Source organism: Podarcis muralis, chromosome 8 (genome assembly GCF_964188315.1).
Source record: "Podarcis muralis chromosome 8, rPodMur119.hap1.1, whole genome shotgun sequence".
Classification (NCBI taxonomy): Eukaryota; Metazoa; Chordata; class Lepidosauria; order Squamata; family Lacertidae; genus Podarcis; species Podarcis muralis.
Genome location: NC_135662.1, coordinates 4,385,396 through 4,399,491, shown reverse-complemented (window position 1 = coordinate 4,399,491; position 14,096 = coordinate 4,385,396). Strand labels below are relative to the sequence as shown.

The 14,096-nt window shown below is 46.1% G+C and overlaps 1 protein-coding gene across 2 annotated transcripts in view; it reads left to right on the top strand.

The window, feature by feature from the left end:
• ADGRB1 (adhesion G protein-coupled receptor B1) overlaps positions 1 to 14,096 on the top strand; it is a 381,963-nt gene that overhangs the window by 296,770 nt on the left and 71,097 nt on the right. For both annotated transcript variants that reach the window (XM_077932693.1, XM_077932692.1), the window contains exon 19: positions 9,196 to 9,299. In XM_077932693.1, the coding sequence (XP_077788819.1) occupies positions 9,196 to 9,299 (104 nt within the window). The remainder of the gene's footprint in view (positions 1 to 9,195; positions 9,300 to 14,096) is intronic.

Below are 14,096 nucleotides of genomic sequence, written 5' to 3'. Positions count from 1 at the left end.
GTCCCCCTCTGCCCCCCCCGACCTGAACTCTCATCCTCCATGCTCAAATCTCTTCTGACACCAGATGGGGGTGAGGGTGGAGCTATGACTCAAGTCGGCCGTGGGAACCAGCCGTCTACCCCCTATCTATGGGTTGGGCTGAGCTTGGTGAATCTTAAACCAGTGCAAGCCCTGGAAAGGAGACGTTCTGGGGACAAGGTGGAGATGGAGAAAAGGGTGGTGTAATTCCAATGCCCCTTTAAAGGCTTGTTTATCCTCTGCTGGGCTTAGACCTGCTCAGCTTCCAGTAGCCCCACGGCTGATTGGAGTTTGGATCTGGTGTTAACTTTACGCTGACTTCAGTTACACTGGCTTGCTTTACTCCAGCTGACTATGTGTAGGATTGCTCCCTAGTAGTGCCTTTTATGAGCATTGGCTGATAAGGCCATACATAGAATAATAGAATCACGGGATTGTAGAGTTGGAAGGGACCCCTGGGGTCATGTAGTCCAGCCCCCCTGTGATGCAGGAATCACAGCTGGACAGGAAATTTCTTGACCACAGGGTCACTGTTATGATGCTACTGTCCACTGATGACCACAAGATTCCATTACTGCAACATGCTGCTATGATCAAGGCACTTTCAAGCAAGTACCGATTCTCTAGACATTTTTGCATCTGTCTTCACTCATAGAGCCGCTCAGGAAAGTGACAAGACCTGACACTTAGGCTAAATCTGTGCACAAATGATCTCTCAAAATCTTCCGCTCTACTTGTGGACCAAGAAAAACCACAAATGTTTTCCCCTATTTCTCTGTCAATGGTAGGCATTCTCCAAAAGTTTCTTAGCATAGCTGTCAACTTTTCCCTTTTTAAAAGGGAAATTCCCTTATTCCGAATAGGATTCCTCACAAGAAAAGGGAAAAGTTGACAGCTATGTTTCTTGGGGAATGAGATTCACCGTCATCAAAACCGGCAGTAGCATGAGCTTCCTTCCTTCCTTCCTTCCTTCCTTCCTTCCTTCCTTCCTTCCTTCCTTCCTTCCTTCTTTCTTTCTCCCCTACCTTTTTCTTTTCTTATTTTTTTTAATTTGCAAATTTAACACACAGAAAATGGAGAAAATAATGTATAAATAATAATAGTAGTAACAATGGGGGAGAAACCAGCATTTCTCACTATCTAAATACAGTAGATGCATTCATGGAGCAGAAGGATATCATAGAATCACAGAACTGTTGAGTTGGAAGGGACCCCAAGGGTCATCTAGTCCAACCCCCTGCTGTGCAGGAATCTTAAAACTTGCAAGGAAGGAGAGTCCACCACCTCCTGCAGGAGACCATTACACTGTGAAACAGCTCTTACTATCAGAAAGTTCTTCCTGGTGTTTAGTTGGAACATCCTTTCTTGTAACTTGAAACCATTGGTTGGGTCCTACCCTCCAGAGCGGGAGAAAACTGTGGGATGTGAAACACAAGAGCTGTCAAGTACAACATTCCTAGAGTGAACATGGGGAGGGATATTTGTCCAGCCAGCAGGTAAACTTCCTGTTTCCTTCTGGGCTGGGACAGACTTCCTCTGCATGTGACTAGAGGTGAGCATAGCCTCACCTGTGCAGGTAACGACAAAAGCACAGGGCAGGGCAGCCACCACTCTCTCTTTGACTACATGCATCAAAGAAGCAATATCTGCTTAGCCAAAGATGCTCTCTTGGCCTGCAGCCAAGAGAGGACAGAGGGACTGTCTCCTTATGAGATAGTTTCCAGGTGTATGTTACTTTTCTAAGCTAAGTCTGCCTTCTGGGATCCGACTGTGAACAGAATGTGAGTAAACTCTTTTTATACTTTTATAGAAGACTGCGTAGTGTCTTATCTTTTATGAGGGAGTAAGGGGGAAAGAAGATCAAACACATCCATTCTTAAGGAAATCAGCCCTGAGTGCTCACTGGAAGGACAGATCGTAAAGCTGAGGCTCCCATACTTTGGCCACCTCATGAGAAGAGAAGACTCCCTGGAAAAGACACTGATGCTGGGAAAGATGGAGGGCACAAGGAGAAGGGGACGACAGAGGACGAGATGGTTGGACAGTGTTCTCGAAGCTACGAACATGAGTTTGATCAAACTGCGGGAGGTAGTGGAGGACAGAGGTGCCTGGCGTGCTCTGGTCCATGGGGTCACGAAGAGTCGGACACGACTAAACGACTAAACAACAACAACAAGGGGGAAATACCAGAACAGTTATTATAGAGGCTTTAGCGAGCCTGAGCTAACACATCCGCTGTGAGTTTAGAAAGGGGAATGTTACTCTGCTAAATTGTGAACTTGTTTACACAAGTTGGAAAAGGATATAATCAAACAATATATCCTCTCCTGCATCCCTGAACATTCCCACAAAAACAAGCTTGCTCCATCTTCCATGTGAGTTCCCATCTTCCATGCACTGGTGGAGGGAGGGGGATGGGAAGAGCGTTGCGAAGGAAGAAAAGAACTGAGATCCGGGAGGAAATAAATAAAAAATGGCTTAGAATAGAGGGTGAGGAAAGCAAGCAGGGCAGTGCAAGAAGAAAAGGAATGCGAGGCGAAAGATGGGGAGGCGAAAGCCGAACATCTTTCTCTGCTCCCAGGCAGGTTATTTAAGAGCAGAGACAGCTCTCAGCCCCCAGGCAGGAGCAGCAGCAGCGGCAGCCATTACTTCCACCCTAGTTGGAAGCATTGATTGAAAGCCCCCCGCCTTCTCTCCCCCATTCTTACAGCATCATATGAACTGGGGGAGGGAGACACAAAGAGGTGCCCCCCGCTCTCTTGCTACCCTCCCTGTTAGTGCACTTTGAAGTAACCTGGCAGCGCTAATGCACAGCGGTAAGGGAATGAGGTGGCGCATGAGCCCAGGATCTCATGTGCCAAGGAAGATGAGCTACTCCGTTGTAAACAGAGGTCATGTTTTCTTGCTGCTGCTCCTCCTGGGCTTCGGAGAGGTCAAACAGTAGAATCTCCGAACCGATGCATTTATTGATTTTAAGTAGAAAGTGTACGAACCGCTTGATCTATTGGCTGTTGCCGGCTAACAGCCATGGTGGCAATCCTCTGCAATCCTCTGCCACCATGCTCAGAGGCAGTAATGTCTCTGAATACCAGTTGCTGTGAAGCGGGGAGAATGGTGTTGTGCTCAGAACCTGCTTTGGGGGTGTTGTAAACAAAAATCTGCCCTTTTTTCCCTTATGGGGTATCCAAGAGCCCATATAGAGTCCTTACTCTATATGGAGAGAGCCAGTGTGGTGTAGTGGTTAAGAGCGGTAGTCTCGTAATCTGGGGAACCGGGTTCGCGTCTCCACTCCTCCACATGCAGCTGCTGGGTGACCTTGGGCCAGTCACACTTCTCTGAAGTCTCTCAGCTCCACTCACCTCACAGAGTGTTTGTTGTGGGGGAGGAAGGGAAAAGGAGAATGTTAGCCGCTTTGAGACTCCTGAAGGGGAGTGAAAGGTGGGATATCAAATCCAAACTCTTCTTACGTAGGTTCCCTATTGGTAGGAGAAAATAACAGAGGACAACCAGAGAATATTGAGAGGCAAAGCACCTAGTAAGCCTGATCTTTATTGATCTGTTGCAACAGGGTGCTCCCCTCACACGCAGGAAAGGAGGAGGAACCAGAACCAAGGTGTGTCCGCCCTAATATAGACATTTTAAATTGCCTGCCCTGGAGTTCAAGACCATCCCCAGAAACATCATACATACATCACAGAAAGGGCGGTCTACAGCAGAAATCTGAGTGCATTGTTTATCTCCTGTTGTTGTTTATCTCCTGTCTGGCAGGTCACCTGTTAAATGCTTACTTGATTGGATACCCTGGGGAGCCTTGCCAGTCTTTTATAATGATAAATACTAAGCCTGGTCACAGGCTCACACCCTATTCATATCTTAAATGTGCCCTTAAGACAGGATCTGTGAAGGAAAAGACAATGGGGAAGCTTTTCCGTTTTCCTTTGACCTTGCAGAGAAAACATTTGGTCAGTTTGGGAATCAAAAATGGTTTCAGGTCAGTCTTCCTGTGCTGATCTATGTACATATGTACATGCTTGGTTGGTACATTTATGTGTCGGAATTCAAGCCTATATCAGCAGTCACTGACAGCACTCCCAGGCTCCCGGCTTGATCTCCTGTTTACCTCCCTGCCTGCATTCCCCAGCAAGATCCAGGCAGAGGTCGCGATAGGCGATCCTTTTCAGCGTGAGAAGAACACCCCCCCTCTTTCCTGCCCCCCCCGGCAGGGGAAAGAGATAGACAGAAACGTATTTACATGCCTTTATTTCTGTCTTTGCAGCATCACAAAAAACATGACTGCTCTCTTCAAACTCCAGCAGTCGAGAGGCAAACTCCTCCTGTACTTCCTGTACAGCTCATATTACACTCTGAGCTAATTCCGGTGCTTCACACTGTGAATAGACTGTCCCTCTGTTTCCCACGGACAGTCCCAACATTCCCATTATGTTTTGCTTTCAAGCTAGCAGTTTGCAGCTGCATTGCTTCTAAATCGTAGCATTATGAACATTTATTATACATCTAAGACCTTAAAATTCTTATCACAGGGGCATCCGGGTTGCTACTGTGAGAACAGGATGCTGAGCTAGGTGGGTCATTGGCCTGATCCAGGGGGCTCTTCTTATGTTCTTGATCAAAACAACTGAGTCTGAGATGAGGAGGGAGAAGTAGTCTGTATGCATAGACCTTTTGAACCCTTGGATCCAGCGAGTGTTAAGATACAGGCCAGCTTTCTCTGTTGAGGCGATAGGCTGGGTGATGAGCCATTAATGGGAACAAAGGAAAGTGGATCTGTGTGAGTTAACTAGCTGGAACTTTGACAGACGAAGAGTTGTAAGTTGGCGGTGATGGGACCAAGAAGTAAATCAGGAAACTGGAGAACAGGTGTGCCAATTCCTAGGGGTGGAGGTGTATTTGGCCCCCAATATCAGCTGGCAGGGGGCCAGACCCCCTCAGTGTTTAGGGGCCAAGGTGTGACATTAACATGAGAGTGCTGGAGGTGAAATAGTTAAAAAGGTTAACCAATTAAAACCCAGGGGGTAGAGTCAGAGGGACTATAAAACCAGCTCTGGGAGAAGCTCTGGGAGGTTTTCAGTGGGAGTTCATTGAGGAATTTGTTGGGAGTTGGGTGGTTGGTTGGGAGTGAATTGGGCTAGAGTTGTGGGTAGGTTGAGTTAGTGTAACGAAATAGGCTGAGTCAGGAACAGTTAGGGGCTAGTCAGACAAGTAAATATCTGAGAGGTGGTTTAGTGAGTGAGAGCAGGTAGTGAAAATTATAGGTCTGGATTGGCAGCCCATGAATGTAATTGACTGATACTGTTTATTAAACCACACGCTTGTTAAACTGCAATAAATTAACAAAAGTTTCTGTTTCAATTTAACCCTGACTGGACTCAGTATTGTACCAGGTAGGGCCTGGGTGGTGGCAGCGAGAAATAAAGTAGTGGCACAGGGATCAATAGACGGTGAAACGTCTGGGAATCCTGTGTGATCGCCACACAAGGGAGGCTAGGCAAAGAGCTCGCCATGGTGCAGTACAGTGGCTGGTCCTCCTGAGCGTGAGAGAGGAAGCCACACCATGCTGGGACCCATTCTCTGTCAATTTCATTTCATCCCCCCCCCCCAAAAAAAAAATGCACACCCATACACTCTCATCAGCCACAACCAGCATGACCAATAGTCAGTTATGCTGAGTTGGAGGGTCACAGGTTAGTTAACCCAGATTGTTCCAGCCCTGCTCTGATATGGTTGGAACTTTCCCCCCTTTCCAGTTCCATATCAGAGCGGCAGTGCAAATTACTGGAACATGCAGAAATGGCGCAATTGACCAACGGACTAAGAGGTAATGCAAGACAATCATTTATTCAAAAATGGGATGTGAACAAGGGATATCTACAGAATAATAACAGTGGTACAATGTCAACGGCAGCGTCTGAATGACCTTTGTCTAAACGAACTGTTAAGAAACAAGTAAAAAGGTACAAATTGTTGTAAGAAGGTATTAGAAAATACAGAAAGAATAAGGGAATAGTGATAAGTACATTCATCACCAGAAAGGTTATATGCATTGGGAAATGATAGGAAGTCTATTCTATGTTAGCAAAAAAGATAGGAAAAAAAAGAGATTCTATAAATTTAATTTAAATCTATTTTTTGTAAACATATTAAGATTTATGATTGTTTTCATCTTGGCACATTGTGTATGTCATCTATGTATTTCAATAAAGCATTTAAACTGGGGGGTGGGGGTGGGAGAGGGAGAAAACCACAGATTGCTCCAGCCCCCTTTGAGTTTTGTGAAGGCCAGAGCGTTCTCTCCGTCTCACAGCTTTTCCACATGCCATGAATCTGCACCACAATCACGTCACCCCTCAGCCTCCTAAGCTTAAGTCTTAAGAGTTTAGCTCCTTAAGTCTCATATCATAAGCCTTGTTTAAGCTGGTTGTTTAAGCTGGTCAGGGAGGCACAGCTGTGAGCGAGTTTGCTTTGTTATACCCGCGGAATGTATTTTTCTCTTCTCTTCTTTTTTCCTGGCCGCGAGAAGAGCGAAAGGTTGCACTGCTCAGTTTTCACATTGCCGGGTGGGAAATCTTTCACTCTGTACACGTTTTCTGAACGCATCTTCAATTTGAGGTTCTGATAAAAAGTTTGAAAAAGACTTGAACATGCCAGTCACTTCCCCTCTTCCTTCCTCTGGGTCCAATCCAGCCTCTGATGGAGAACATGAGGCAAATGTTGCTGCCTTTCCTCACTCTAGCCATGGCTTGGGTGCTTGGAGGCAGCAGGCAGATGCAGCCAAGAGAAGGAGAAGCGCCGTCCCTGCAGGGAAGTTGACGTATAGATGGCATTTGACACCAGTGCAGTTAGGGAAAATGTACAAAACTAGTTCAAATATATGTTGGAAGGAGGGGACATTTTATCATATGTAATTGATATTGTAATTGATTGCAATGTAATCAAAAAATGTTGGGAAAGGATATACAACGAATTGAAGAAAATGTTCCATCTAACATTTATTTTAAAAAACCTGAAGCATTTTTGTTAGGGATTGTAGGAAAAAGACCTGCCAAAAAAGCTGAAAAATATATTCAACAGCCACAAGAGTTTTAATAGCACAAGGTTGGAAGAATGAAGAAATTCCAACTAAAGAATCATGGCAAGAGAAACTGATGGATTATGCAGAACTGGCAAAATTGACACATAAGCTGGGACAAGGGGACAAGGACAACTGTGACTTTAAAGATGAATGGGAACCCTTTACAAAGTACTTGATGACACAACAAAGTGAATTTGACTCCTTGGCAGGTTTTGAATAAACACTCACAAACTCTTTATTGACAATAATCACTTAGACAATTTAAGGATTTGTACAATTTTGTAGCATGCAGAGAACAGTATTCACAGAGAAACCAAAGATTGGAACTGAGGGGAGTCGGGGGAGGGAGGTCCTTTATGGGAGGGTGGAGGGAAGGAGAAAAATGGGGGAAATTAGGGATGTGATTTTTTTTGATAATATGTTTTGTTTAAATCTCTAAGAAAAAATTATTTAAAAAAGAACTACCCACTTTAAAAATAATAATAATAATAGTGGTTAGTGTTGAACTAGGACCTGAGAGACCAGGGTTCAACCCCCCACTTGGCCACTGGGTGACCTTGGGCCAGGTCTGCCTCTCTGCCTAACCCCCCTCTCTCTTTTTTTAAAGAAGATATTTATTAAGATTTTCAAAAGATTACAAAATGAAAAAATAAAAAAGAAAAATACAAAAAATAAAAATAAAAATAGTTAAAAACAATTCCATCTTCCCATTACTTATCTTTCATTTGCTTGTTTCCCGGACCTCCTCACACCTCCCTTTTTTGTATTCCAGTTCAATTTGTTAGTTCAGCAAATCCTTTCCCTCTTTGTTTGTCCTAGTCTTTAATCTTAAAGTATTATAACATTAAATTTTTACCTGTTAATAATCCATTTTTTCATATTCCTTTATAGCATTACAGCTAAAAACCACTTAACTTCTTATCCAACATCATTCTAACATTCATTAATTTTACAGTATTTCTGTAAGTAGACTTTAAATTTTTTCCAATCTTCTTCCACCGACTCTTCTCCCTGGTCTCGGATTCTGCCAGTCATTTCCGCCAGTTCCATATAGTCCATCACCTTCATCTGCCATTCTCCCTAACCTCTCTCACAGGGTTATTGTTGTGGGGATTAAATGAGGAGGAACAAGAACTCTGTTCCTCACCTCGAGCTCCTTGGAGAAAAAGGAGGGGTATAAATGCAACTAAATAAATAAATGGGCCTTGGCAGGTGCTCAGTAATGCCTAGCTTTGCTTCTGCTCCCTGTTTGACGTTTTTAAGCAAGGCTGGTTGTCCACCTTTCAGTTGACTTCCTGCATTGGCAGGTGAATTTGACTCATAGACTTTTGAGGTCCTTCCACCTCTGTGATTCCATGATTTCCACACGCATCGTTTGCGCAGTTATTGCTCGGTGACTTGCAGCTGAATAGGTGAATAGACTCCACTAACTGAGTCACATCGGATGTTAAAGCTCTGTCACATCCATGATGGCTGCTGCATGCATAGAAATCATCCTGACATTGTGTAGCCCATTACAAACGTGTTGATTTTTCCCCATGGTTGAGTTGGAGTTCTTCTGTGAACTAGAATGATGCAGTTATCTAAAAGGTCTCTCTCTGGCCACTTCAACTCTTCTCAAAAGAATGATCGGTGAATTTCTGAATAAAGAATTCTAGGAGTGTGTGGAGCCTATCATTTTATGTCTATGGGATTTCCAGCTTTCCTATCACCCATATGTCTGTAGAATCTCCAAGGAGTATGTAGAATATCCTTTCTTCCAGAAACCCTTGGTAGGCAATGAACTCCTCAAAGTAGACCTACCACTGCCTGTGAGTTTCTGCATCCAGCTACTACCCCTTCTGACTAACTTTGTGCATGCTGACCACAAAATAGCTTTTCCCCCTCCCTGAAAGAAGGTAAATCAGACAGAATCAAACAGAAGGAGAGTTTGGGATTAATGTCTGCAGAATCAGAATTACAATATCCAGGTCAGAAATCTCGTGTGTTGAATTATTATTACCATATCATCACCAGGAAATATCTTGCAGAATGTAGGTCACCTGCTCTTTCAAGTATACTCATGGTTTTTATTTCCTCTCTTTCAGAACACAGAAAAAGTGCTCGTCCCTTCGGTCACGTTAATCGTAGGCTGTGGAGTGTCTTCCTTGACTCTCTTGCTTCTGATAATCATATACATCTCAGTCTGGAGGTAAAGGTTCAACTCTCCTCCATTCATAAATACGTAGTCTCATTTGCATATTTGTATCTCTGACTGAAACCATAAATCTATAGTTACTTTTCGTCATTCCTAGCGATGTCTACAGCACACTCTAATGCTCTGCGGCAATTCATACAGGTATACATATTCTTTTATTTATTTATTCAGCTCTAATGATCAGCTAATTGTCCAGGTTTGAATGACTGGATTGTCCGAGATTGCAAAACCACTTGTGCAGTGTGTTGCCTAGGGCTCTGCCTCAGTTGTAGTGCAGGTGTGTGTAGCTTAGGATACCCTATGAACTCCCAGCACCGAATGGATCAGGCCCATGGTTGGCAATAAAGCTTTAATAGTGATCGTGTTCTGAATAAAACTAAAGTAGGGGTGAGGGAACCTGAGGCCCTCCAGATGTTACTAACCTCCAACTCTCATCACTTCTGATAACAACTTTCCTAAGAGTTCCCAAACATCACCACATCTGTTTACCAAGAAGCAGCACTGGGTGGAGGAATGTCAGAAAGAGTTGCTTAATCATTTTTCTCTTGCCCACTAGCCCATGACTTTATTTTTATCCATTTAGTGAACGCCTCCAAATTGGGATGGCTTTACAAGAGGATTGGACAAATTCATAGAGGCTATGCGCCACCACCCCAATCCACTGTTGGAGGCCGTAGGGTTGGAACCACAGATAGGAAGAGTGCTGTTGTACTCAGATTCTGTGTGTGGTCTTCCATTGGTTGACCACCATGAGAACAGTTTGCTGGATTAGATGGGCCATTGTCCTGATCTAGTAGTGCTCTTACATTCAGATAGAAATCATCTAAAGCTAAGGCTATCCATGGGGAAGGACATTGTGGATCTGGGACCATCCATCTGGTGGTATGATGGCCTGGGACTCAGGCTCGGACTCAGAGCCAGAGGAGTCTCCATCCACACCGGATCCTTTGCCTCAGGCAGCATCTGAACCAAGTCTGATCCTGAAGAGTCCCAGTCTGCACAGGTTCCCCTGCAGCAAACACAAGCTGGGCTGAGTTAGGGGCCTGAGCCTGCCCTGGCTCCAGATGCGGAAATTACCTCGTTGCCTTCAGCTGGGACATCACTTACAGTTGCTCCACTACCAGTTGGGTCAGGAGAGGCTGAGGTGGCCTCTGGATCTAGTACCAGCCAACGTCTCCTGAGCTGCAGAGACTGAGGTCTGAGAGAAGGAGAGACCTGAGTACTTGCAGGAGGAGTGGGACAGGGACAGGGACAGGGAGGTGAGTCATTGGGGGATCAGGACCGGACGTTACCCTGACAGAGATAAAAGGCTGTTGGACCCCACCCCAGGTTGCGGGAGCAACATTGCTGTTTGCCAGAACCTGTCTGAGATCATGTGCCTGACCTCACCTGGTTTCCTGCCTCTTGTCCTGCCTTGGCCCTGTCGGACTGACTCCTCATGGAACCCTTGGATTCGGGATCGGACCTGGACCTCATTACTCAGGTTACCCCCAGTCCAGCACAGGTGGAGAATAAAGCTATCATTGGTTTCTAGGCATGATAACTGTGTTCTACCTCCACCATCAATCACCGTATTCCTCTTTATAGCAGCTTCTGGGAATCACAACTAGGAGAGAGCTGTTGCGGTCTAGTCCTGCTTGCGGACTTCCCAGTTTTGTTGGCCACTGTGAGAACAGGATGTTGGACTAGATGGGCCTTTGGCCTGACCCATTAGGGCTATTCTGCTATTCCCGTGCTCATTTTACACAGAGTCAAACCTGGGATTGCCACCACACATACACACAATAAGACAATACAACACAGTTGGGGAGCTAGAATTGGGAATAGAAAATGTTTCTATGGTTGAGAGTTGGAGTGGTCTCCCATGTCTGCTTCCGTCCTTCCAAAATTGTGAGGGCATTTCATTAAATCTGGGAGACAAATATGCAGGTGCAAACAGGTCTCCTCTTAGTGGCTGGTGTCCTCCAAGAAAGAATTGCAGAGGAGAATATATGCCCCCATCAACAGCCATAGATGGAAGCCCCCCTGCCCTTACTCCTGGGTAAAGCATCATTGCCATTGGGAAGAGGCATAGCTCAGTGGTAGAGCATCTGTTTTGCGCATCAAAGGTGCAAGGTTCTATCGCTGGCATCTCCAGGGCACGTCCACTGCCAGGCAGTGTAGACATTTCTGAGCCACGTGGACCAAGGACAGCTGATTATTCCATGAAGCAAACAGAAGAAAAACACAGTGAACAAGGAGTGGGGCTTTTTTCACCCCTTCTTCAGTTCCGCAGCCAATATTTCCGAGGGCTTCCAGCTCAGAGCAGCACGCATCTGTCACTGCCCTGGATCCTAGTTGCAACTGGCCGCTGGCTGGCTGAGCTACAATCTCACGTTTTAATAATCCGAGGTTTTGCAGCCTTTGCCACTTTGCAGCCTCCTCTAGGCTTACAGCCAGCGGGAAGCTTAACCCGCTGACACCGTTTCTTCGGATTGATCTATGTCCAGACCCAGGGGACCGCGGACATGCTTCCAGCAGTGACAAATAACAGAGAGGCAGCAGAGAGGCAAGGATCTTTGGGGTGGGGGATGGGGAGTGGATTCCTCTCTGTGTGTGTGTGCATATGTGCGCGCGCACATTCATGTGTCTAGATCCCTTATACATCTAGGTAGGATAATGGTTTCATTTGGAATGGTGAATCACATGTGACCCAGCAAGCCGAGCTGAAACCCAGTAACATAAAAAGTCCCTGCTGGATTAGGCCAGTGGCCCACTGGTCCAGCATCCTATTCTCACAGTGGCCAACCAGCAAGCAGGATTCTGTCCCCTCGCATGGTTTCCAACATCTGGAATTCAGAAGTGTTGCTGACTCCAGCTGTGGAGCCAGAGCAGAGCCATCGTGCCCGGTAGCCATTGATAGCCCTCTCCATGAATTTGTCTAATATTTTTTAAAAGGTTGGTGGTCTTCACTGCCTCCTGTGGGAATGAGTTCCATAATTTAACTATGCACTGGAGGAGGAGGAGGAGGAGGAGGAGGAGGAGGAGGAGGAGGAGGAGGAGGAGGAGAAGAAGAAGACCTCACCCACCCATCTGGCTGGGTTTCCCCAGCCACTCTGGGTGGCTTACTTAATCGCTGTCTATTATAACTTACAAAAGTCCTTTTTTTCAGTACAGTCATACCTCGGGTTGAAGTTGCTTCAGGTTGAGCGCTTTTGGGTTGCGCTCCGTGGAAGGCGTTACTTCCGGGTTTCACCGCTTGCGCATGCGCAGACGTTCAAAATGACATCAAGCGCATTCGCGGAAGCGGCGAATCGCGACCCATGCACGCGCAGACGCGGGTTGCATTTACTTCAGGATGCAAACGGGGCTCCAGAAAGGATCCCGTTCGTATCCAGAGGTACCACTGTATAGCAAAATATAGATAATTTGCTTCCATTTATGGGCCCCTCCAGACTGTTTGTTAGTTTGTTGTTGTTTTGCAAGCAACATGTCATTGATGCACATAATAATAAGGTTGGGCTCTATCCAGTTCTGGAGCTCTGCTGGTGCAATGGGTTTCATGTGTAAATGGAGCTTCCTCTTCCTGTTATCTGGCCCTCTCCAGCTTCCTGTGCACCCAAGGAATCAGTTCTGGAGGGTTAAGGAAGTGTAGGGAGAGGAGAGGAAACTGAAGTCCCATTGCACCTGCAGAACTGTGCCCACAGAGCATTGAATACAACCCACAATCATAAAAGTCATTCACATGCACATTCACACTGCAGAAAGCTAATCTAAACACAAGATTTTGCATATAATGCCATTTTAGCTGGCTTGACACTATATATTACAAGTAACGTTATGGGGTTACAGCGGGAGAAGGAGTCAGTTTGCCCCAGCCTTCCTGTGCTGCGGCAGCTCCCTCTGTGTGTTTGCCCCCAAAAGCACAACATGGCACAACTGTGCAGTTTCCATTCCCTCTCCTCCCTGAAGTCCTGCTGAAATTACACTGGCTGTAATTTTGTGGTGGTGGCGGCGGCAGCAGCAGCTGTCAACTCAAGCCAGTATCAGGAACAACTTCCTTGAGTTGGTAGACCAGCTGGCTGCTTTCCTGCAGCCGGATTTGGCCCGAGGTCCACCAGCTGCCAACCCTTAGTAGGACAGAACAAACAGAAATGTGGGGCTTGAAAGGAACTGAAAATCATCCAGCATTGTGCCTTGAAACCAAGATGAGGTCCTCTATATCCAGAGGTGGCACCTCCCACTTCGCTGCTTGAGGCAAAACAGGAACGTGCCACCTTGCCTCCTCGCTGTAGGTGCATTCCATATTTTGGGAGCTGCCTCAGAGAGAACTCTCCCCTAAACTGCCAGCCACAATGCTATGGAAGGCAGCAAAGCTACCAAGAAGGCACCCTCTGCCTATCTTAATCTCTGGGTGTGTCTGTAAGGAAGGAGATGGTCCTTGCTTAAGTTAAAGGTAAAGGGACCCCTGACCATTAGGTCCAGCCGCGGACGACTCTGGAGTTGTGGCGCTCATCTCGCTTTATTGGCTGAGGGAACCGGCGTACAGCTTCCGGGTCATGTGGCCAGCATGACTAAGCCGCTTCTGGCGAACCAGAGCAGCGCACGGAAATGCCATTTACCTTCCCACTGGAGCAGTACCTATTTATCTACTTGCACTTTGACGTGCTTTCAACTGCTAGGTTGGCAGGAGCTGGGACCGAGGAACGGGAGCTCACCCCATCACGGGGATTCAAAATGCCAACCATCTGATCGGCAAGCCCTAAACTCTGTGGTTTAATCCACAGCGGCACCTTGAATTGGGTCTGTAAG